The sequence below is a fragment of the Dendrobates tinctorius genome, unplaced genomic scaffold, assembly GCF_039654945.1.
Source record: "Dendrobates tinctorius isolate UK_male_01 unplaced genomic scaffold, ASM3965494v1 ptg000177l, whole genome shotgun sequence".
Classification (NCBI taxonomy): domain Eukaryota; kingdom Metazoa; phylum Chordata; class Amphibia; order Anura; family Dendrobatidae; genus Dendrobates; species Dendrobates tinctorius.
The window spans coordinates 6,723,116-6,749,252 of record NW_027361844.1 but is presented as its reverse complement, the minus strand read 5'-3'; the positions used below and the strand labels follow the sequence as shown (position 1 = coordinate 6,749,252).

Here is a 26,137-nt window from a genome sequence, read left to right as displayed (position 1 = left end):
ATTGTTTTGGTATAAATGTATATATTTTACCTGATGAAGGCTTTTTTTTAAGCCGAAACGGGTTGTTTGTTTTTACTGTTACACTTCAGAATAAAAATCTTTTAAAAAAATTTTTTTTTTTTTTAAGTAAACCGATCTCTCACATTTCACATTTTTCGGGAGTTCCTGCATCAGACTGGATTTTTTTTTTTTATCTTGTACCTGGGGATGACTGAGGATCGCCCCGTTGACCAGGAGCCGTGCAGCAAACCGATTAATTGGGACCTTGGTTTGGGACATTCCCCTAGGGCCAATACGCTGTTCCTGCAACCTCAACTTGGTGAGCGCATCAGCTTTGTATTTTTATTTGAGACATTTTTAATATTGCACTTAGATCCTGCACGGTGCTGTCCCTTTTAAATTCCCTATCCTCAGGGTAATATATGAAAAGGCATGGACGCGGGCGGAAGACGTATTCAGAGCTGCGTCTGACAGGTAAGTAACGACCGCTGCTGCACCACTGGTGAGATCTGCCTGTGTGGCAGCTCACTAGCGACCACTTAGCGATGCACCAGCGATCCTGACCGGGTCGTATCGTTGTCTGGATCGTTGGTGCATCGCTAAATGTGACGGTATCTTAATGGAGGCCCTTTGTGACAGGTTGTCCCACATTGTGACAGATATGGGATATATATTCAACAGAATTCTAGGTTTGGAAGTTGTTCTTGTGTATCTGTAAAAGTGGCGTAATACTGCGACAAACTTATCCCCAGAAACCATATATGAGGTAGAAATGCATGCAGGCATATTCTCCAGACGCTTACCAATCTGTTTAATCACTTTCCCATCCATTTCTGCCTTTTCCTCAGGCCCCCAGACCCCTTTGTAGGGTCCAGCAGAAAATTACTTGCATTTCCCATTGACTTGCATTGTAGTCGCTATTCGGAACGAATACGCGATTTTTACAAAGTACTCGTTACGAGTATAGCGACTACGAATATTACAGTACTCTCTCATCATTACTCAACAAAACAAACATAATCTCTGATTTTAAAAATGTTTCTTTTTTTTAATATTACTTCAATTAAGCCAATACAGATAATGCATTTTTTTTTTTGTTTTTTTTTTTCTTTTTTTAAAACCCATGCCCCACAAAAATAAAAGATACAACAAACATTTTCTCTATACATAGGGTTTTTGAAGCATGACCACTTCTAAAAACACAACTCCTAAATCTTCTAGGCAGGCGCTGGAACAATGAAGTTATGGTGCCAAGGTTTTTGAACTTTAACATGAGGCAGAGTATCCAATAGTTCTCTTCTCTCGTCACAAAGTTATCATGTAGACTCCAAGCTGGGCCTTCGCAGCCCAGAGGCAGAGATGACAAAAAGGCTTGAACTGGTGAAGTGCACAGATGCTGCTCATCTTGGTACATAGTGTGGTTGCTGAAATGACGCGATGTTTAAGGGAAGCAATCATCAGAAATGAACTATTGCTTAAGTCAGGATTTTGTGTTAGATGCAATTTTTTTTCATAATTTTTATTTAAAAAAAAAATAAAATTTGCAATCTTGCAGTTTTCACAGTGGCCACTGAGGATTTTTTTTAGACTCATTCCCTGTCCATTCAGAAAAAGTTTTTAGCAAGGCTCCTTATCAGAGGCAGGATTACAGACAGGGGATACCTCTATATACAGCTGATAACACCAGATCCACCAATCACAAGGTGATGTCACATCTAACCCTGCTCCCTGTCCTTTCATAATGACCTTTGCACAGGTTCATTGGATGCATCAATACAAAAGATAAAAGGTCAGAGTCTGTTCATCGTGGCTATGTACATGTGTTTCCTGAAACAGAAAGTATTAAAAAAGCCCCAGTGGCCAGTGTGAAAATTAAAAGATTACTGTTTTAGTTAATATTGTGATACAGAAAAAAAACACATAGCTAATCCATTTAAAAGATACATATAACACAAAACTCTGATTTAAACAATAGGTCATTTTCTGAGCATAGCTTCCCACTGAAGTGAAAACAGCAAGAGGATTACAACAAGAAAGGAAGCCGTACGGCAGGGGAGGTAAACAACTTATTACAAAATAAAAAAAAAAAAAAAAATCCAGAATGTCAAAAAAAAAAAAAAAAAAATTCCAAATGAAAAAGGAACAAAACAAAAGATTAAATCAACGAATGGCCCCCAGTCTGTTCCTGATAAACCTCAATAACGTCTTCTTCCTCCATGCCCAGCTGTAAGAGAAAATGTGACTGGTTAGAAACACGAAAACACTGCAGACAATATCTAAACTCAATACCAATTCTTTTCGTATTAAGTAATTTGGACTTAAAGGGGTTGTCCGGTCCAACTCTAAGTCTGCAGTCACTGTGTATGACTGACTGCAGACTTATGAATCCCCCAGCAGACGCACTCTGTGCTGCTGGAATTCACAGGTTACTGACCCAGGACCGGAGGGTATGTTATATATACTCCCGGCCAGTGGGTGCGACCTCGCGCCATACACTTGTAAGGAACGAGGCCGCACCCTGTATAGTGAGGAGGCCTTCCAGTGGGCTCTATACAAGTATAACAAAGCGAGGCAGTGTCCACTGGTTGGGAGTATAACTCATACATACTCTCCAGTCCCGGGTCAGAAACCAGCGAATCCCTGCAACACACAGTGCGTGTGCTGGGGGATTCATTAGTCTGCAGTCACACAGAGTGGTTGCAGGCTTATTGATTTGGATTGGACAACCCCTTTAAAATGTTAAAGGGAATCTGTCACCTCATTTTTCCCCTATGAGCTGCAGCCACCGCCATCAGGGGCTTATCTACAGCATTCTGTAATGTTGTAGATAAGCCCCCGATGTAACCTGAAAGATGAGAAAAGCGAGTTACAATATACTCACCGGGGGGGGGGGGGGGGGGGGCAGTCCAGTCCGATGGGAGTCACGATCCGGCGCCTCCCATCTTCTAGCGATGACGTCCTCCTCCTTGCTTCTGCCGCAGCTCCTGAGCAGGTGTAATTCTCTCTGTCCTGTTGAGGGCAGAGTAAAGTACTGCAGTGCACAGGACCTCTCTGACCTTTCCCGGCGCCTGCGCACTGCAGTACTCTGCTCTGCCCTCAACAGGACAGAGAATTACACCTGCTCAGGAGCTGCGGCAGAAGCAAGGAGGACGTCATCGTTAGAAGATGGGAGGTGCCAGACCGGACCGCGACACCCATCGGACCGATCTGTCACATGACAGTTATGTTCCCCCCTGGGACAATGTACTAAAGTTAAAAAAAAAAAAAAGTAAAAATAAATGTAAAAAAAAAAAAAAAAAAAAAAAATATATATATATAATAATAATAATAATAATAATAATAATAATAATAATAATAATAATAAAAAGTACACATATTTGGTATCGCCGCGTCCGTAACGACCCGCCCTATAAAACGGTCCCACTAGTTAACCCCTTTATTGAACCCTAAAAAGATGGATATAAATAACCATGGTACCGCTGAAAACGTCATCTTGTCCCGCAAAACGAGCCGCCATATAGCACCATCAGCGAAAAAATAAAAATGTTATAACTCGCAGAATAAAGAGATGCAAAAATAATTTATATAAAATGGTTTTCATTGCATAAAAGCGCCAAAACATAAAAAAAACCGACATAAATGAGGTATCGCTGTAATCGTACTGACCCGAAGAATAAAAGGGCTTTATCAATTTTACCGCAGACGGAACGGTGTAAACGCACCCCCAGGCCCGGATTGGCAATATAACCAACCGGGCATTTTCCCGCTGGGCCGCTGTCACGTGGGCCGCGGCCCGCGCCGATCATCTGGCCGCTTGCCAGCTGCTGCGGCCACTGTTGCTCCTGCCGCCGGCCCTCTGCGGGCATGGCGGTGACAGTTTCCAAGTTCCTCCCGCACTGCAGGGAGATAAGCCGCCACGCCCCCCATCCTCGCCCCCGCATGAGATGAGACCCCCTCCCTCCCGCAGCCACTCACAGCGTCGCACTCGCTTGCCTGCTCGCTCTGTTCGCAGGACCTGTGATGAGGTCACAGGAGGGGAGGAGTCAGGGGGGGTCACATGATCAGGAGCCTTTGTCCAGACCCCCGATCATGTCACCCCTGACTCCGCCCCTCCTGTGACCTCATCACAGGTCCTGTGCGCTCAGCCTTGCCTCTACCGTCTGCAAGACTCTGCTTTGCTGTTGTCATGGTGCTGGTTGAGGTAAGTATGTGTGGGGTCAGGATTTACAGTGTGGATGTAGCAGAGCTGTGTGTGTGCGAGGTGTACGGAGCGGAGCCGCGTGTGTGTACGAGGTGGAGCCGCGCGTGTACGAGGTGTACGGGGAGGAGCCGCGCGTGTACGAGGTGTACGGGGAGGAGCCGCGTGTGTACGAGGTGTACGGGGAGGAGCCGCGTGTGTACGAGGTGTACGGGGAGGAGCCGCGTGTGTACGAGGTGTACGGAGCGGAGCCGCGTGTGTACGAGGTGTACGGAGCGGAGCCGCGTGTGTACGAGGTGTACGGAGCGGAGCCGCGTGTGTACGAGGTGTACGGAGCGGAGCCGCGTGTGTACGAGGTGTACGGAGCGGAGCCGCGTGTGTGCGAGGTGTACGGAGCGGAGCCGCGTGTGTGCGAGGTGTACGGAGCGGAGCCGCGTGTGTGCGAGGTGTACGGAGCGGAGCCGCGTGTGTGCGAGGTGTACGGAGCGGAGCCGCGTGTGTGTGAGGTGTACGGAGCGGAGCCGCGTGTGTGTACGAGGTGGAGCCGCGCGTGTACGAGGTGTACGGAGAGGAGCCGCGCGTGTACGAGGTGTACGGAGAGGAGCCGCGTGTGTACGAGGTGTACGGAGAGGAGCCGCGTGTGTACGAGGTGTACGGAGAGGAGCCGCGTGTGTACGAGGTGTACGGAGAGGAGCCGCGTGTGTACGAGGTGTACGGAGAGGAGCCGCGTGTGTACGAGGTGTACGGAGAGGAGCCGCGTGTGTACGAGGTGTACGGAGAGGAGCCGCGTGTGTACGAGGTGTACGGAGAGGAGCCGCGTGTGTACGAGGTGTACGGAGAGGAGCCGCGTGTGTACGAGGTGTACGGAGAGGAGCCGCGTGTGTACGAGGTGTACGGAGCGGAGCCGCGTGTGTACGAGGTGTACGGAGCGGAGCCGCGTGTGTACGAGGTGTACGGAGCGGAGCCGCGTGTGTACGAGGTGTACGGAGCGGAGCCGCGTGTGTACGAGGTGTACGGAGCGGAGCCGCGTGTGTACGAGGTGTACGGAGCGGAGCCGCGTGTGTACGAGGTGTACGGAGAAGAGCCGCGTGTGTACGAGGTGTACGGCGCGGAGCCGTGTGTGTACGAGGTGTACGGAGAGGAGCCGTGTGTGTACGAGGTGTACGGAGCGGAGCCGTGTGTGTACGAGGTGTACGGAGCGGAGCCGCGTGTGTGCGAGGTGTACGGAGCGGAGCCGCGTGTGTGCGAGGTGTACGGAGCGGAGCCGCGTGTGTGCGAGGTGTACGGAGCGGAGCCGCGTGTGTACGAGGTGTACGGAGCGGAGCCGTGTGTGTATGAGGTGTACGGAGCGGAGCCGTGTGTGTACGTGGTGTACGGAGCGGAGCCGTGTGTGTACGAGGTGTACGGAGAAGAGCCGCGTGTGTACGAGGTGTACGGCGCGGAGCCGTGTGTGTACGAGGTGTACGGAGAGGAGCCGTGTGTGTACGAGGTGTACGGAGCGGAGCCGTGTGTGTACGAGGTGTACGGAGCGGAGCCGTGTGTGTACGAGGTGTACGGAGCGGAGCCGCGTGTGTGCGAGGTGTACGGAGCGGAGCCGCGTGTGTGCGAGGTGTACGGAGCGGAGCCGCGTGTGTGTACGAGGTGTACGGAGAGGAGCCGTGTGTGTGTACGAGGTGGAGCCGCGCGTGTACGAGGTGTACGGAGCGGAGCTGTGTGTGTATGAGGTGTACGGAGCGGAGCCGCATGTGTGCGAGGTGTACGGAGCGGAGCCGCGTGTGTGTACGAGGTGGAGCCGCGCGTGTACGAGGTGTACGGAGAGGAGCCGTGTGTGTATGAGGTGTACGGAGCGGAGCCGTGTGTACGAGGTGTACGGAGAGGAGCCGCGCGTGTACGAGGTGTACGGAGAGGAGCCGTGTGTGTATGAGGTGTACGGAGAGGAGCCGTGTGTACGGAGAGGAGCCACGCGTGTACGAGGTGGACAGAGTGGAGCCGTGTGTGTATGGAGTGGAGCCATATGTGTACGGGATGTAAGGAGCGGAGCCAAGTGTGTACAAAGCATACAAAGCGTGCTTTTCCCACGGACACAGGAGTACACGACAGAGCCCCGAGGAGCATTTTAAAACACACACATGACGTTCCACCTGAAGTGATGTGCTGGAAGCTGACCGGAAATGAGATAATTTCTTGAGGAGATTGTGACGGAACCAGGAATGCTTCAGATCCATCACCGTGTCCTCCTCCGACAGCGCAGACAGCAGGATCGCCTTGGAATCGGGGATGCTGGCCAAGTGAGCGGATCATGATAGGTCCTGCACCGGGAGGCTCAGGTGGGCACTACAATGGGAGCCGGGCTGCTATAGTATCTTTGTAGAATCTTTCTTTATTTCTTTCTCTCTTTTTCGTTCTCTGTTCTTTCATTCTCTGTTCTGTCTTTCCCTCATTTTCTTTCTCTCTCTGTTCTGTTCTTTCTTTCCCCTTTCTTTCTCGCTCTGTTTTCTTTTTTCTCTCTCTCTCTGTTTCTCTCTTCCTTAGTGCCAGTCAGTGTGCCCATAATGCCAGTCACTGTGCCCTCAGTACCAGTCAGTGTGATCAGCAGTGCTAAATGGGTGCGATTAGGTGTGGACATGGGTGTTACTAGTTGTGAAATGGGTGTGGCTGGGCGTGGCCAAAATTTGCAGCTGCGCGCGCCGCAGTCTTTGTCCATCTTTCCCATCTTCAAAAGTTGGGAGGTATGATAGGGGCGGCTATGACCAGGGGGTCTGGTTGCCCAATAGAGAGCAGTTCTGCCAGGAATTCTGTAATCATGCATACAAAAGGGGACAGAGATTTGGGAGGAGTACTGTACCTAAAAGCAATAAATAGGACTGAGCTGAAATACTGGGCACAGCTGTGACTACATGTTATATAGTCGTGTTAATCTCCTCTCATTTCTTGTAAACTACAAGTGTACAAAGATATTATATAGTCACCATGTGACTAGTGGGCCTGTGTAACTTCAAATGCCAGGGCTGAATTTTAGTCCCAGTCCGGCCCTGCGCACCCCCCAAAAGAAATTCATGAAATGCTGGTTTTTGTTCATTCTTCGTCCCAAAAATCAGAATAAAAAGCGATCAAAAAATGTCACGTGCCCGAAAACGGTACCAATAAAAGCGTCAACTCGTCCCGCAAAAAATAAGACCTCACATGACTCGGTGGGTCAAAATACGGAAAAATTATAGCTCTCAATGTGTGGTGATGCAAAAACTATTTTTACAATAAAAAGCGTCTTTTAGCGTATGACAGCTGCCAAAAATAAAAACCCGCCATAAATAGTAAATCAAACCCCATGTTATCACCCCCTTAGTTAGGGAAAAATAATAAAATAAAAAATGTATTTATTTCCATTTTCCCATTAGGGCTAGGGGTGTGTTGGGGTTAGGGTTGGAGTTAGAATTGGGGGGTTTCCACTGTTTTGGCACATCAGGGGCTCTCCAAACGCAACATGGCGTCCGATCTCAATTCCAGCCAAAAAAGTCAAAGTTCTCACCCCATATCTAGATAAGTTACTTGGGGGGTCTAGTTTCCAAAATGGGGTCACTTGTGGGGGGTTTCCACTGTTTAGGTACATCAGGAGCTCTCCACACTTAACATGGCATCCGATCTGAATTCCAGCCAATTTTGCAGTGAAAAAGTCAAACGGCGCTCCTTCCCTTCCGAGCTCTGCCATGCGCCCAAACAGTGGTTCCCCCCAACATATCATGTATCGGAGTACTCAGGACACATTGCACAATAACTTTTCCAGTCCAATTTCTCCTGTTACCCTTGGTAAAATAAAAAAATTGAGCCTGAAGTACTTTTTTTGTGAAAAAAAAGTTAAATGTTCATTTTTTTTTTAAACATTCAAAAAATTCCTGTGAAGCACCTGAAGGGTTAATAAACTTCTTGAATCTGGTTTTGAGCACCTTAAGGGGTGCAGTTTATAGAATGGTGTCACTTTTGGGTATTTTCTATCATATAGACCCCTCAAAGTGGCTTCCAATGTGATGTGGTCCGTAAATATAAAATGGTGTTGTAAAAATGAGAATTCGCTGGTCAACTTTTAACCCTTATAACTTCCTAACAAAAAAAAATTTTGGTTCCAAAATTGTGCTGATGTAAAGTAAACATGTGGGAAATGTTACTTATTAAGTTTTTTGTGTGCCGTATCTCTGATTTAAGAGCATAAAAATTCAAAGTTGAAAAACTGCGAAATTTTCAAAATTTTCAACAAGTTTCCTTTTTTTCACAAATAAACGCAAGTTATATGAATGAAATTTTACCACTAACATGAAGTACAATATGTCACGAGAAAACAATGTCAGAATCACCGAGATCCATTGAAGCGTTCCAGAGTTATAACCTCATAAAGGTACAGTGGTCAGAGTTGTAAAAATTGGCCCGGGAGTTAACGTGCAAACCACCCTTGGGAGTAAAGGGGTTAAATAAAAAATATATATATTTCAACGATAACTCGCCATCAGTAGCGCATGAGTGATCCCGCCATTTTCAGTGCTAAGGAATGGACACAACTCTATTGGAAGGCGTGAGCTGCCACTCTCTCAGCTGCTGGCCTCTCGCCTCTCCAAATAGGGACAGGATGCTTCTGTCTTGACTCCCCCAATGGCTCCCATAGAAGGCGAGTGATTGGAGGAACCAATTCACAAAAGGAGACCGAGATTGCAGCTACGCCAATGTAATGGAAGCAGGCAAGCTTATGATAAAAATAAAGCTATCCTTTATTACAGACGAACATAACTCATTTGAGCCAAGGACTTAAGACCTCATTAGGTACAGTAAATAAGAAAATGTACTTACATCAATACAAAAGCTAAAAGGGCAGGGTTGGCACAAAATAAAATAAAAAAAAAAAAAAAACCTACCATAAAATTGAGAATTATAATCATTGACTAAAAACAGGACGCTAAAAAGCCTCATTATGAAGCTCCATAGACTTACATTGTGAAAACGACTTCTGGATCACAGACCCAGAACAGGACTGGAGCGGTGCTGGAAACTGGGGAAGACTGATCTGTGAGTATATTACTGCACTTGGGCTACAAACACATTTACACAGGCGTAGGCAAAAAGTTTCATGGGAGTGCTTCTTTAGGTCTCCTTTATGGTCAGTTTGCTTTTCTTCCCTTTCTGACCCTCTATGGCTTTCATACATTGAGTGTTGTCCAATGGTCAGTTTCTTTGAAGGGAATCGGTCACCAACCCCCGAAATGTATATGACCCATTAATATGGGCAGACAGGTGATAGAAATGTTACACTAGTCCTACCTGTACGCCTCATATTAATGATCGTGTTGTGGAGAAATGTTATATTCTGTCTTTATGTTAATGATTTCTTCCAGGCTCCAGGGCGTGCATTGTGTGGAAGAAATCCCTGGCTCCTGTCCTCATTGTAATACTATCCCCCTCCCATCAGTATCAGTTATGGCCCCAGCATCCCACCCCTGCAGTCCCTCAGAAATACATACCTCATCCTCCCTTCTATGGGCCCTATATTCAGGGATCTCTGTGCAGGCACCAGTGAGTCACTGTGACCGCTGGCATGCGCACTGATAATATGCTCTCCCCACATCCTCTCTGCATAGTCATCGCTAGGAACCATGTGTACATGGTGATGACTGCAGGGAGGAAGCGGGGAGAGCACCTTATCGGCGCGCACACCAGAGGTCACAGTGACTCGCCAGTGCCTGAGCAGAAGATCCCTGAATGCAGTGCCCATAGAAAGGAGGAAGAGGTGTGGATTTCTGAGTGCAGAGCACAGACATAGGATTCTGGGGCCATAATTTACATGCATAGGAAGGGGGTAGTATTACAATGAAGACAGGGGGCAGGGATTTCTTCCACACAACGCACGCCTCAGAGCCTGGAGACAGAATATAACATTTCTCAACAAGACCATTAATATGAGGCGTACGGGTAGGACTAGTGTAATATTTCTATCACCTGTATGCCCATATTAATGGGTCATATACAGTGCCTTGCTTTGAAAGTATTCGGCTCCCTGGAACTTTTCAACCTTTTCCCACATATCGTGCTTCAAACAAAGATACCAAATGTTTTTTTCCTTCAAATCAATCACAGGAGTAAAGGAAACAGATCAATTACTTCTCAATTTGTAGCCAAATTTTTGATCCACCCCTTGGTTTCACAGAAAAAAAAAAGAACAGCCACAAAAACTACATGTGTGATTCCAACGTGGGCAAAGCTACAAGTTTAGACCGGGCACCATTGTTTAGCTATTACAAACCTCTTTAGGAGTCTGGTGATCTGCAATCCTCTGCCCTTCAAAAAGAAACCTTAGGGAATTCATGGGCACACCCTAAAATTAACAAAAACAATTGTTCAGAAAAGAGGTATTAAAAATTTTTTTATTATTTACACATCAAGGATGTGAAGTGCTTCCGATCAGTGGAGATCTGGGTCCTGAGGGCCCAACCCATCAGTCAAAACAACTCTGAAGTGCAGGACGCCGGCATCCGCTGCACACAGACTGGGGGTATAGACCATGGACTTACTACTTGGACCTGTACAATGCTTGTGCAAGAATTTCAAGAGTAAAGTTAATCTTGAAGTTTTAAGATTACAGTTATCCTAGCATGAAAAGAGCAATAGAATGATCGCGATTTCCAATATTTTGTTTCAAAACTTTCAATTACTTATTAAATGACAAACCCTGGCAGCCCACCAATATATAAACCTGACCCCACTCCCACAGCATACTACAGTAGAAATAGTACTCGGACCCCATACTGATGGAACATAGTTCTCTGATAAACAGCATTTCTCACCTGTCTCTGACAGTAGGACTCTTTCAGCTTTTTCAGGTGCGTCGTCATCTTTACCTTAAAGTGGATTTCACTGCTGTCCTGAAAACAGGAGGGTGCAACATTGAGAGCAGAGCAAGCTTAGAAGAGCTTAAAAAGACAATCAAAATTAAGATAACGCAAGCCACCACCTGCCCATTCACTAAGATACGATTCATCATTTGCACATTTTTGATCTTTTCTCTACACAAATAATCATGTAAACCATGTAATGACAAAAAAAAAACCCTAACCTATTCCAACCAAAGGAAAGACTATGCTGGACATACAATACATATCGACACAGGCTTAATAGAATATGAATCATTCATTTACATGTAAAAATGCCAAAATATGTCAACTTCTATACCAACATTTACCTGGCCAATTACTTTCAGTTTAATATAGTCGCCTCCTTCTTTCTTGTCTCCCAAGTCCTCACTGGATGGTTTAGCTTCCTGGAAAGCGAGAAGATAAAATTACGAAAAAACATAGTAGAACATGGACAAATACCAGGAGCAACTGGTCCAGACTTATGTGCAGAGTAACATACAGACAGCGTCAGGTCGGCGCAGTTATACTGATTAAAATTTGTAGTTTTCAGTTAATGATACGCTCATGCTCCGGGGCAGCCTGTGGGGCTTCATGTGGTGCTCTGCTTAGCTATTCATCTGTATGGCTTATGATAGGTTACTGATCCCTCAATGACTTGCCCCCTATTTCATATACTGCATATACTATTGTGGGGTTAGAAAAATGTTTTTGCATTAAGCAAAATGGCAGAACAGGCAGAGGCGAGTATTTATTTATTTTTTTAAAACTCTGTCTGGAGAGCTACGGGGTGCCATACTGTATGGAAGGAAATACAGGGTCCCGTTACACTGCAAGCCATTAAACTGTATAGAGGGCTGTGTGAGGATAAAAGTTGGAGAATCATACTGCGATGGGGTCAGCATACAGTGCATGTAGAGCAGAGGTCTCCAACACGCTGCCGGCATGCGGCCCCTGAGGCAGGCATGTGCGGCCCGTGGTGTACCACATGTCTCACGCTAGAAGAGAGGAGGAGTGTGCCGTTCCGTAGTGACTAGTCCCTAGAACAACCTCTTGACAACAAAAACATCCCATCTTGTGACTCCTCCCTGCCATTTGACTGATCACATGACTGTCATCACTGCAGGTCCTTGGTGGCAGCAGTTTGCAGCTTTCTCCCAGCACGTGTGTGAGAGGACTCAGGTACATTTTATACAGCGCTGTGTGCTGGCGCCAGCCGTGGACTGCTCCATGTTATACAGCGGGGGTGGCTATGGAGGGGTAAATAATTGCGCGCTTGTGTTACTGGTGCTGCACTGTGTCCCTCACTGTCGGGATTAGTGACTGGGTGTAAAGTTCTGGCTGTGGACTGAGCAAATCAGCCTCTCATCACAGCGGGCTCACTGCTGACTGCCGCCTGCAGGGGTTGTCACACCGCTCTATAGGCGATGACTGTCCGATCAGTGGGGTCTGTCGGCATTGTGTGTGCGCTGTGGTCATAAAGGTGCACAGCCCCCATACCTGTACTGTAACCGCCCCTACATACAGGTGCACAGCCCCCATACCTGTACTGTAACCGCCCCTACATACAGGTGCACAGCCCCCATACCTGTACTGTAACCGCCCCTACATACAGGTGCGCAGCCCCCATACCTGTACTGTAACCACCCCTACATACAGGTGCACATCTCCCATACCTGTACTGTAACCGCCCCTACATACAGGTGTGCAACCCCATACCTGTACTGTAACCGCCCCTACATACAGGTTCACATCTCCCATACCTGTACTGTAACTGCCCCTACATACCAGGTGCATATCTCCCATACCTGTACTGTATCCGCCCCTACATACAGGTGCACATCTCCCATACCTGTACTGTAACCGCCCCTACATACCAGGTGCACATCTCCCATACCTGTACTGTAACCGCCCCTACATACAGGTGCACATCTCCCATACCTGTACTGTAACTGCCCCTACATACCAGGTGCACATCTCCCATACCTGTACTGTAACTGCCCCTACATACCAGGTGCACATCTCCCATACCTGTACTGTAACTGCCCCTACATACAGGTGCGCAACCCCCATACCTGTACTGTAACCGCCCCTACATACAGGTGTGCACATCTCCCATACCTGTGCTGTAACCGCCCCTACATACAGGTGCACATCTCCTATACCTGTGCTGTAACCGCCCATACATACAGGTGCACAGCCCCCATACCTGTACTGTAACCGCCCCTACATACAGGTTCACATCTCCCATACCTGTGGTGTAACCGCCCCTACATACAGGTGCACATCTCCCATACCTGTACTGCATTTGCCCCTACATAGAGGTGCACAGCCACCATACATGTACTGTTACTGCCCTGTAGTGCAGCGTTCACTGCACGTGTTTGGGGAACACTCACTTGGCTGCGATATTCAGGCACACAGGAACGATCTTTCGTTTAAAACAGCATATGTGATTTTCTCCATTAACCATTGAAATATGAACAAAAGGCAAACAGTCTTACATACGTATGCGAACAGTTAGCCTTAAGGTTCATTGAAGAGACAAAGTTCACACGTACCGGAACTCTCGCAGAAATTACCGCGAGAATTCCAGAATTCCATTCCGCGGGAAAATCGCATTTTAAATTCCAGCGATTTTCCCGCGGAAAAACTAGCATTTTGCAAGCGTATTTAGCTTGCAAAATGCTAGCGTTTTCCAAGCGATCTGTAGCATCGCTTGGAGAAATGATTGACAGGTTGGTCACACTCATCAAACATAGTGTTTGACGAGTGTGACCAACTTTTTACTACTGAGGCCGCCTATGCAGCATCAGTAGTAAAAGATAAAATGTAAAAAAAAAAAAAAAAAAAAAAAAATGGTGTTATTCTTACCTTCCGACGTCCCGCGCAGCCGTTCCCAGTAATCCTTTGCGAAAATGCCCGCGATGACGTCCGTTCTCACGGGATCGCGATGTCTCGAGGTAATTCGCGATGACGTCGCGTGAATGACCGCGAGACTTCGCGATGCCGCGAGAACGGACGCCATCGCGGGCATTTTCGCAAAGGATTACTGGGACCGGGAGCGTGTAGAGAAGTGGGAAGGCTGCGCGGGACGTCGGAAGGTGAGAACAACAATACTTTTTATTTTAAATTCTGTTTTTTACAGGGATATGGTACCTAAAGCCCGGAGGACAGTCTCCTCTCCTCCGGACCGTGGGAACCATCAGCAAATGTTCTGCTTACTTTTCGCATGGTGTGCACAGCCACATGCGGAAAGTAAGCAGAACAATGCATTCCTATGGGTGCGGGATCGCCGTGATTCTGCAAAAATAATGAGCATGCTGCGTTTTTTACCGTGAAGCGATTCTGCCGCGGTAAAAAATTTTCGCGGAAAATACCGCCGCGGAAACACGAAAAACGGTACGTGTGAACGAGGCCTTATAGTACAATACTATAGAATTGTTATAGTAATTCAAATAAACAATTGTTTAACAATAATTCTGTACTGTAGTAAGTTTGAAAGGAATGCGGCCCGCCAGCTTAAATTTTTTATGTGCGGCCCATTTACTCTGCCAAGTTTGAGACCCCTGATGTAGAGGGTACTGTGGAGATACCGTACATACAGTTAGGTCCATATATATTTGGACAGAGACAACATTTCTCTAATTTTGGTTCTAGACATTACCACAATGAATTTTAAACAAAACAATTCAGATGCAGTTGAAGTTCAGACTTTCAGCTTTCATTTGAGGGTATCCACATTAAAATTGGATGAAGGGTTTAGGAGTTTCATCTCCTTAACACGTGCCACCCTATTTTTAAAGGGACCAAAAGTAATTGGACAATTGACTCCAAGGCTATTTCATGTGGGCAATCCCTTCGTTATGTCATTCTCAGTTAAGCAGATAAAAGGCCTGGAGTTGATTTGAGGTGTGGTGCTTGCATTTGGAAGGTTTAGCTGTGAAGGAAACATGCGGTCAAAGGAGCTCTCCATGCAGGTGAAACAAGCCATCCTTAAGCTGCAAAAACAGAAAAAACCCATCTGAGAAATTGCTGCAACATTAGGAGTGGCAAAATCTACAGTTTGGTACATCTTGAGAAAGAAAGAAAGCACTGGTGAACTCATCAATGCAAAAAGACCTGGGCGCCCTCGGAAGACAACAGTGGTGGATGATCGCAGAATAGTCTCCATGGTGAAGAGAAACCCCTTCACAACAGCCAACCAAGTGAACAACACTCTCCAGAAGGTAGGCGTATCAATATCCAAATCTACCATAAAGAGAAGACTGCATGAAGGTAAATACAGAGGGTTCACTGCACGGTGCAAGCCACTCATAAGCATCAAGAATGAAAAGGCTAGACTGGACTTTGCTGAAAAACATCTAAAAAATCCAGCACAGTTCTGGAAGAACATTCTTTGGACAGATGAAACCAAGATCAACCTCTACCAGAAGGATGGAAAGAGAAAAAAGTCTTAGTTACTCACCGGTTAACGGTATTTTTCGGAGTCCATGACAGCACCACCTAATAGAGGGGATCCGCCCTTTAGGAACAAGAAACCTACAGATACAAAAGGGTGGCACCTCTCCCACGCATCAGTTGGATTACAGAGCACAAGAGGACCTCCAAGGTTAATGCATGATTTATGTACAGTATTATTATTATCTAAATATTTATCACCAGTGGACATATACAAGAGGAAGACGTGCACACCCGATTTAGCTAAGGGAAGGGAATATACGGGTGCTGCCGTGGACTCCGAAAAATACCGTTAACCGGTGAGTAACTAAGAATTTATTCGGTCGTCCAAGACAGCACCACCTGAGAGAATTACAGAGAGTAATAACTACTTTAGGGAGGGACTACAGCCTGCAGTACCCTTATACCAAAAGAGGTCTGCGGAAGCACCCAGGTCTAGCCTATAATGACTATAAAAGGTGCTCGGAGAGGACCAAGTATCCGCCTTACGTATCTGGTCAATGGAGACTTCCGATCTCTCAGCCCACGAGGTCGCCATGGCTCTTGTGGAATGCGCCCTCAGCTTCCAGGGTGGCGACCTGCCTTTTGAGGTGTATGCTATTGAAATCGCCTCTCTAATCCACCTGGCTAGTGTATTTTTTGATGCTCTCCAACCTTTCCTAGGGCCTTGATGGGAGACAAACAGGGCATTATCTTTCTTCCAGGGATCGGTAACTGCCAGATATTCTATGAGGCATCTCCTAACATCCAGGGTGTGCAGTTTCTCTTCCTTCTCATTATCTGGATTAGGGAGGAAGGATGGAAGGACTATTTCCTGTGTCCTATGGAAACTACCTTAGGTAAGTACGCTGGATCAGGCCTAAGTATTACCCTATCGTCTTTAAACTGTAAGTAAGGAGGACGCCTAGATAATGCCTGGATGTCGCTTACTCTGCGAGCTGATGTCAGAGCTCTAGGAAGGCTATTTTGAGGGACAGGTTTTTTATGGAAGCAGATGAGATAGGTTCGAATGGGGTTTCCGTCATAGCTTTGAGTACTAGGTTCAAGTCCCACGGCATGAATCTATCCTTCACTATTGGCATGGATCTATCTGCCGCCTTAATCAACCTGCTGACCCAGTAATTACTCGATGTTGCAGCTAAAGAGGGCCCCCAAGGCTGATACTTGTGCTTTAAGGGTACTGGTAGAAAGCCCCATGTCCAGACCTTTCTGTAGAAACTCTAAGATATGAATTATAGGTGCTGAATCCCCAGCGACTACTCCCGAGTTCTGAAGGAATTTTTTCCAAATTCTGAAGTAAATTTTTGTAGTAATGATTTTTCTACTTTTAAGTAGGGTGTTAATCAGGTCTGGGGAGAAACCTTTATCTATTAGCAGTGACCGTTCAAACTCCACGCCGTCAGATGTAGGCCAGCCACCTGAGGATGGAAGACTGGGCCCTGGGATAGGAGATCCGGGATGTGCGTAAGAACCCAAGGATCGGACACTGACATGGTCCTGATGCATGAGAACCATGCCCTCCTGGGCCAAAATGGAGCAATAACTATCACCCTTGCTCTGTCCTTTCTGATTTTCCTCATCACCAGGGGTAGTAGAGATAGGGGAGGGAAGGCGTAGGCTAGCCTGAAGTCCCACTTCATCAGAAAGGCATCTACCGCCAGAGGATTCTCTCTGGGGTTTAGGGAGCAGAATTGCTTTAATTTCCTGTTTTCCTTGGTGGCAAAGAGATCTACCTCTGGATGTCCCCACTTTGGTACAATCAGGTTGAAGATGGAGGTGTTTAGGGACCACTCTCCTTGCTTTAGCAGATTGCGGCTTAAAAAGTCTGCCGTGATGTTTTCTTTACCTTTTATATGTAGAGCTGTTAAAGATAGAAAATGCTGCTCTGCTAGTTGGAACAACCACTCTGCTACAGTCATCAGGGGGTTTGGAACGAGTTCCGCCTTGGTGGTTGATATAAGCCACGGTGACCTGATTGTCGGAAAACACTTGTACGTGATGGCCCTGTAGATACACAAGGAGCTTTTTAGCTGCCTGCTCCACTGCTGTCAATTCTTTCAGGTTAGACGACATTTCTATCTGGTGATGCTCCCATAGGCCCTGGACTAGCATCTCACCCATATGGGCCCCCCAACCAGAAGGGCTAGCATCCGTGGTGACTATGCGTGTTATGTTATACTCCCAGGGTACCCCTCTGGATAAATTATCCTTGTCTAGCCACCACTCTAGGGACAACCTTGTGTTTCGGGACAAGGTTAGCTGGCCCACCAAGTAACCCCCAAAGACTTTTTGATGTAATAAACCCTCGCCCAGTAGTTTCCTTGCATGAAACTGGGCCCACTGGACTGCCGGGATACAGGCCGAGAAAGAACCTAGAAGGGACATTGCTTTCCTGAGGGACATGGTGGGGTTATTGGAAGCGTTCAGGACCTGGTAGTGCAGGCGAACAAGCTTCTCCAGAAGCAGACGGCATTCCTGTTTCTCAGAATCTATGATTAGGCCCAACAATTGTTGGACCCTCATCGGTTGTAACCGAGATTTTTTTGATGTTCAGCAACCATCCTAACTGCTCTAGGGCCGACATTGCCCTTTGTAACTGTTCCAAACAATGATCCGCCGTTTTGCCTACAATAAGGAAGTCGTCCAAGTAGGGGACTACTAGAATGTCTGATTCATGTAGATGGGCCATGACCTCCGCTACCACTTTAGTAAATACTCAGGGGGCGACTGCCACCCCAAAGGGGTGAGCCGCATACTGGAAATGTCGAACTGACCCATCTAACTGAACCGCCACTCTGAGGAAACGCTGATGAGCTGCATGAATGGGAATATGGTAGTAGGCGTCCTTTAAATCTAACACCACCATAGAGCAGTTTTGGAACAGCAATTTTATTGTGGAATTGTTTCCATTTTGAACGGACGTATGACCAGAAACTCGTTGAGGGCCTTAAGGTTTATTATAGTCCTAAAGGAGCTGTCTGGCTTGTGGACCAGGAACAGAGGGGAGTAGAAACCTTTCCCCCATTCTCCCTCTGGAACCTCTGTTAGGACCTTCTTGCCGTATAGATCATGAACCGAGCTTGGCCTCCAGGGCAGCTTGTTCTGAAGTGGAAGACCTGAGTGGGGTGACTTTAAATCGATCTTGGGGAACCCTGGAGAATTCTAGTCGCAGTCCCACAGCTATCACCCCCAGTATCCAGTTGCTACTAGAGATCAGCGACCAGGCTGGGTAGAAGGCAGCTAGTCTCCCTCCTACCGGGGCAACTAGTCATTGGGGCGGCTTTTTTATGTTGCGGGCTGCACCTTCCTGGCGCCCCCCCTCCTCCAAACATAAATCCTGTACCTTTCCTGCTTTTCTCATCCCATCTGCCCTGATCTCTGGGCGGCCTTCTACGGAAATATCCTTTCCTGGTAAAGGGACGTCTATAAGAAGGGTTCGGCAGACTGGGGAATTTCTTTTTGTCATCCCCAGCTTTTTCTAATAGTTCGTCCAGGACGGTGCCGAATAGATATTCCCCCTCACAAGGAATGGAACAGAGTCGGGACCTGGCCTGAATATCTCCCGGCCAGCACTTTAACCAGAGCGCTCTTCGCGCTGCATTAGACAGTCCCGTGTTTCTAGCCGCCATCCTTGCAGAGTCTGCTGAAGCATCAGCTAAAAATGCAGTGGCATTCTGGATGATCGGCAGATTTTTTCGAATGGATGCTCTTGAGGCTCCGTCTTTTAGCTGGGAATCAAGTTGATCTAGCCAGACCATCATGGATCTGGCTGTACATGTGGCAGCTATCGCTGGTCTTAGTGCGCCTGCTGACATCTCCCATGTTCCCTTTAGAAAAGAATCTGCTTTTTTATCCAGCGGATCTTTCAAGGAGGCCATATCGTCAAAGGGTATGGAGGATTTTTTGGACACTTTGGCTACTGCCGCGTTCAACTTAGGGGCCTTATCCCATCTGCTTACTACTGGGTCATCTAAGGGGTACCTCCACTTGAAAGCTGGTGGCATGGTGCCCCTTTTTTCAGGCCTCCTCCATTCTCTATCAGGCTCTGGACTTTATCATTTAATGGAAAAGCCCTGCGTTTTCTGGGGTCTAGACCCCCGAACATCATGTCCTGTGCTGAGAGTTCCGGCTTTGTGTCTGCTACCCCCATGGTGGACCTTATTGCTTTAACTAGCCTATCCATTTGGTCTAAGGGGAAGCAGAACCGGCTAGAGTCTTCATCCGAGGAAGACGAAGAGGAGGCCGAGGAGTCTGAGGAGTTATCGTCTTTCCTAGGGGCGACCGAGCACTCCGAGCCTGAAAAACTAGCCTCTCTTCTTCTAGAAGATTCCCCTTGAGATAGGGCTTTCATCTCTGTCCTAATTATCTCCCTCAGGCTTGTAGTGAAGTCATGCGTCTCTTCCGCTACCTGCATAAATGGGGGAGAGTGTAAGGGCCTGACAATCTACCCATGGACTCTCGATCCCTATCAACCCCTACCGTCTGTCGTACGCATGGCTGACATAACTTTTTAGGGTGGCCATCTGGTAAGGGCCAACTACAGAGGGCACATTCCCTGTGCTTCTCTTTTCCCGTAGCCTTCCTCCATGCGAAAAAACATAAGGGAACACTGCATCACGGTACATTCACGGAGATCTCTTACCCATGCAGATGAAGCAGGTACCGGATCACGGAGGGAGGCAGGGGGATCCTTTAGTCTGGAACTTTCGAGGCTCTGTCCGCTTGTTCGTCTGTTTCTTTTGCTGGCCACTCGTATGCGGTTTCGTTGTGGCCTGTTTCTGCGGGCACTCCTGCGCCTCGTCCTGCTGGTCTATGGGGGCTTCCGTCGTATCCATTGCTGGGCCTTCGGAAGCACCCCAGCAGCGTCCCCGCCTGCCTTATATGGCCTCCTGGTGTCCGGGTCAGCAGGGTTTTGGCCGTGGCACCACCCACCCGGAAACCCTCCCGCGGCACCCGACTTCCGGTTTCGGCGTTCCCGGCCCCGCCCCTTCCGCCGTTCACCTGAGACCGCGGGAGTGCGCGGGAAGGAGCCGGCACGGCGCCCCCGGCCCGGAATGCCTTCAGCCCCACGTGCGCCACCATGTACCTGCCGACCGGGCGCCAACGCCGACCCGGATGAAGAGGACCGGACCCCGGGGGGGGGGTACGCACCAGGAGGGGCCCGGGGCATACATACCTGGTGCTGGCACTCTGGAGGCGGTTGTCCACCGGACCCTGTGCTCCACCTGCTCCGTCCACTGCCGTGGCGACCTACTCGGCCCCACCATGGCGCTTCCAGGGACCCCGCGCTGACCGAGGTAGGAGATCCCCCCGCTACCTAGGTCGGTCAGTCGGCCTGGGAATATCCTCGACGACTCCATGACGGACGATCTGTAGGAAGTCCTGTCCTCTAGGAACAGGAAACCAACTGATGCGTGGGAGAGGTGCCACCCTTTTGTATCTGTAGGTTTCCTGTTCCTAAAGGGCAGATCCCCTCTCTCAGGTGGTGCTGTCATGGACGACCGAATAAAGTATGGCGAAGGCGTGGTACAGCTCATGATCCAAAGCATACCACATTATCTGTAAAACACGGCGGAGGCAGTGTGATGGCTTGGGCATGCATGGCTGCCAGTGGCACGGGGTCACTAGTGTTTACTGATGATGTGACACAGGACAGAAGCAGCCGAATTAATTATGAGGTATTCAGAGCCGTACTGTGTGCTCAGATCCAGCCAAATGCAGCCAAACTGATTGGCTTTATGTTTTGGGTCATTGTCCATGTGTAGTATGAAACGACGACCAAAGCAACCCCAGGAGTTTATTAAAGCAAAGAAGTGGAATATTCTTGAATGGCCAAGTCAGTCATCTGATCTCAACCCAACTGAGCATGCATTTCACTTATTAAAGACTAAACTTCAGACAGAAAGGCCCACAAACAAACAGTAACTGAAAACTAACGCAGTGAAGGCCTGGCAGAGCATGAAAAAGGAGGAAAAACAGCGGCTGGTGATGTCCTTGAGTTCAAGACTTCAGGCAGTCATTGCCAACAAAGGGTTTTCAACCAAGTACTAGAAATGAACATTTTATTTACAATTATTTAATCTGTCCAATTACTTTTGGTCCCTTTAAAAACAGGGTGGCACATTGTTAAGGAGCTGAAACTCCTAAACCCTTCATCCAATTTTAATGTGGATACCCTCAAATGAAAGCTGAAAGTCTGAACTTCAACTGCATCTGAATTGTTTTGTTTAAAATTCATTGTGGTAATGTCTAGAACCAAAATTAGAGAAATGTTGTCTCTGTCCAAATATATATGGACCCAACTGTACTCGAGTATAAGCCGACCCCCCTAATTTTGCCACAAAAAACTGGGAAAACTTATTGACTCGAGTATAAGCCTAGGGTGGAAAATGCAGCAGCTACTGGTAAATTTCAAAAATAAAAATAGATACCAATAAAAGTAAAATTAATTGAGACATCAGTAGGATAAATGTTTTTGAATAGCCATATTGAATTAGGAGCCACATATAATGCTCCATACAGTTCATGATGGGTGCCATAAGATGCTCCATACAAAATACACCCCATATAATGCTGCACAAAGGTTAATAATGGCCCCATAAGATGCTCCCTAGAATAATATGCCCCATATGCTGCTCCATAAAGGTTATGGCCCCATAAGATGCTCCATAGAATATGCTGCCCCATAAGATGCTCCATAGATTATTCCCCCATATGCTGCTCCATAGATTATGCCCCCATATGCTTCTCCCACATGCTGCTCCATGGATTATGCCCCCACATGCTGCTCCATGGATTATGCCCCCACATGCTGCTCCATGGATTATGCCCCCACATGCTGCTCCATGGATTATGCCCCCACATGCTGCTCCATAGATTATGCCCCCACATGCTGCTCCATAGATTATGCCCCCCATATGCTGCTCCATAGATTATGCACCCATATGCTGCTCCATAGATTATGCACCCATATGCTGCTCCATAGATTATGCACCCATATGCTGCTCCATAGATTATGCACCCATATGCTGCTCCATTGATTATGCACCCATATGCTGCTCCATAGATTATGCACCCATATGCTGCTCCATATATCATGCCCCCATATGCTGCTCCATATATCATGCCCCCATATGCTGCTCCATACATTATACCCCCATATGTTGACGCTGCACATAAAAATAAAAAAAAACTACTTACTCACCTCTCCGTCGCTGGGTGCCAGGTGCCGGTGTCGCTGCTGCCTCAGGACCCAGCACATGAGACATTCACCTGTCCTGCGTCCATCGCTGCTCGCCGGCCGCCGTTGTCTGCCACTTCGTCTTTCAGTGACGTTCAGGCAGCAAAGGGCATGGCGTGCACTAACCACGTCACCGCGCCCTCTGCTGTCTGAATGTCACTGACAACTGACAAGAGGACACATCAGACAGCAGCAAGCACCGATGGACTGGGGACAGGTAAATATAGCCTATACTTACCCCATCCTGGCTCGGTCTCTGCAGTCCCGTTCTCCCATGGTCTCCCTTCAGCGGTCACGTGGTACCGCTCATTAAACACATAAATATGCGCATATTCATGAGTTTAATGAGCGGTACCATGTGACCGCTGAAGGGAGACCGTGGAGAAGCGAGGGGGGGCTGCAGAGACCGCGCCAGGGGGGGGGGGCAAGTATGATCTGTGACACCCCCGCTCCCATCCCCCCTGGTATATGACTCGAATACAAGCCAAGAGGGGGACTTTCAGCCCCCAAAAAAATGGGCTGAAAATCTCGGCTTATATTCGAGTATATACGGTATCTATTCAGGTGCACATTTGTTTGAGTCATACTTTATCTCTATATATAAAACTGAGTGTGTGTGTGTATCACCAACCAATCACGAAGTATCTTTCATTTCACCAGAGCTGGTTAAAAGAAGCTGAGCTGTGATTGGTTGCTATGAGCAAGTTTTCCCACTTGACAACACCTCAGCAGACACTGACATGGTGGGAGAAATCTAGTATCCCTGGGAACATAAGCTCCCGGCCATAGTCTGCCCCCCAGAAAGGAACAGAGAACACATGACAGAAATGAATCCCCCCTCCCATGCCCATATACCCATCACACATCTTCTATCATAGGCACATCTTCCCTCTTAAAGGGATCATTGGTATGGAAGTCAGAGCAAATCCATCCAGCGCTTTGGTTTTGACCCCAGGCCTCTCTTAAAGGGATCCTCGGTATGGAAGTTAGGACCGTTCCACTCAGCTCTGTGGTTCTGACCCCAGGGTCTCTTAAAGGGATCATTGATATGGAAGTTAAGGCAAATCCACTCTGCGCATGGTACTGACCCCAGGCTTTTCTTAAAGGGATCTCCGGTATGCAAATCAGGGCAAATCCACTCAGCGGTCTGGTTCTGATCCCAGGCTCTCTTAAAGGGACCCCCAGTATGGAAGTTAGGGCAAATCCATTTTGAGCTCTGGTTCTGACCCCAGGCCCCTCTTAAAGGGATCCCTGGTATGGAAGTGAGGGCAAATCTACTTTGCACTTGGTACTGACCCCAGGCCTCTCTTAAAGGGATCTCCAGTATGGAAGTTAGGGTAAATCCCTCAGCGCTCTGATTCTCACCCCAGGCTTCTATTAAAGGGATCCTTGGTATGGAAGTCAGGGCACATCCACTCAGCGCTCTGGTTCTGACACCAGGCCTCTCTTAAAGGGATCCCTGGTATGGAAGTTACAACCATTCCATTCAGCATTATGGTTCTGACCCCAGTCTGATGGGACGATGTGGGATATTACGGGTAGTAGTCTGGTGGCTCTAGCTGATATTAGGGGTAGTAGTCCAGCGGCTGTGATGGGATGATGTGGGATATTAGTGGTAGTTGTCCGATGGCTCGGGCTGATGTGGATTATTAGGGGTAGTAGTCCGCAGGGCTGTGGAGTCGGAGTTAGTTTTGGTTGGAGTCGGAGTCAGTAGAAATGTACCGACTCCAGCTTTAAAAAAAATGTATTAATATTTCATAATTGAACTTTCATATGAATTTTATAAATGTTACTCAAATATATATGTTCTATCAAACTATGAACAACAGTGATAAGCAGTTCTGCTGGAGATAGAGACATTTCTTACTTCTTGTATGTCACTGTTCTCCACTGACCTTATCTAATCTTATACTTGGTTAACCTCATGCTGCCCCAACCCCCCTACTTACAATGTATGAAACTGAAAGTGAAAATGTGTTGCAAATTCTTAGTAGTAAAGCTCCTCCTCTAGACCAGATCATACTAGGTGTGCGTCTTCCAAGCATCTCACAGCTGCCTGCTACTCAGAAGAGGAAGACTGTAAGAAGTATTATCCTTTCAACAAACTTTGCATCAGTTAACTGTGAGTACATGAGGAATAATAACAGTATTACTGACCACTATATCAGTTGTACGACCTGGCAATAATTTTGTACAATTGTTTTTAGGAAAAACAATTGTCATTTGGATTGTGAATGCAGAATTAAAAACCTGAGAATGTCAAAGAAGCATCACATTAAATCAGCTGTATTTGAACATTTCACCATCACTCAAGATAGAAAACATTATGTCTGTCAGTGTATGACAAATGATCCAGACGAAAACAAATGCTGTGAAGACAAGATGAGTGCATATTCAGGCAAAGATAAAAATGCTCCTACCAGAGCTTCTAATCTAAAGAGACATTTACTGCGCTTTCATCCAGAAGTCCTGAAGCAGTGGATGAGAAAGACTGCATCCAAACCAATGAACCAGTGCCCAGCTCTTCCAGCCAAACAAAGGAGCAGAGAACTTTGCAGCCATCAGTTGCAAGATATTTTGTCAGTGACAAAGTTACTGTGACAATGACAGTAGATACATTTAAAAAACAGATCATAGAGCTTGTTGTAAAGGATAGTGTGCCTATTTCATTATTTTCACGACCAGCTTAAATGTGTCTGAATGGGGAAATGGCCCGCAAGCTTGGTGTTTCTCTGGAGAGAGAGTATTAGAAAATTAGTAATCGAAGAAGCTTTTAAACAAAAGGAAGAACTTAAAAAAAAACTCTCAAGGGACTCCTTCTGTTTCTTAAAATGGATGCCTGCACATGTCACAGAGTGAACTATTTTGCCATCAATGTCTGATTTGTTTGTGACAAAAATGAAATAGTTACCAAGACATTGGCAGTAAAAGACACCAAAGCTCATCACACCAGTGAGTTTCTCCAGGTCTTGGTGGAAAAGGTTCTGCAAGACTATGAACTTAAAAAAGAGCAAGTTCTTTCTGTCGTAACTGACAATGCTTCAAATATGATAAGTACTATTAAGCTAATGAATGAGAGTAATGATGGTGACCAGCAGCTAGAAGAACATTCTGGGTCCACAGACACAGAAATGTTTGAAATAGAGGAACACAGTATTGTAACTGAGGAGCAAACTGAAGTTGCTTCAGATGAACAGCAACATGATAGTTTAGATGATCTTGTTGAAACTGTGTCAATATGTTCTTTCATTCATCACATGCGCTGTGTTGTGCATACGCTACAGCTGGCTATAAGAGACAGTCTGCAAGAAGGACATGCTGCTGCACTGATTGGCAAGGTGAGAAAATTGG

General features: G+C 47.1%; 1 protein-coding gene across 1 annotated transcript in view; it reads right to left on the bottom strand.

Annotated features, from left to right (window-relative positions):
- Positions 1-1,022: 1,022 nt before the first annotated feature.
- SUMO1 (small ubiquitin like modifier 1) overlaps positions 1,023-26,137 on the bottom strand; it is a 46,836-nt gene continuing 21,721 nt past the window's right edge. The window contains exons 2-5 of the mRNA XM_073551515.1: positions 11,415-11,492; positions 11,020-11,097; positions 10,479-10,550; positions 1,023-2,224 (exon numbers count right to left, since the gene is read on the bottom strand). Of these exons, the coding sequence (XP_073407616.1) occupies positions 2,156-2,224; positions 10,479-10,550; positions 11,020-11,097; positions 11,415-11,492 (297 nt within the window). The 3' untranslated portion in view covers positions 1,023-2,155. The remainder of the gene's footprint in view (positions 2,225-10,478; positions 10,551-11,019; positions 11,098-11,414; positions 11,493-26,137) is intronic.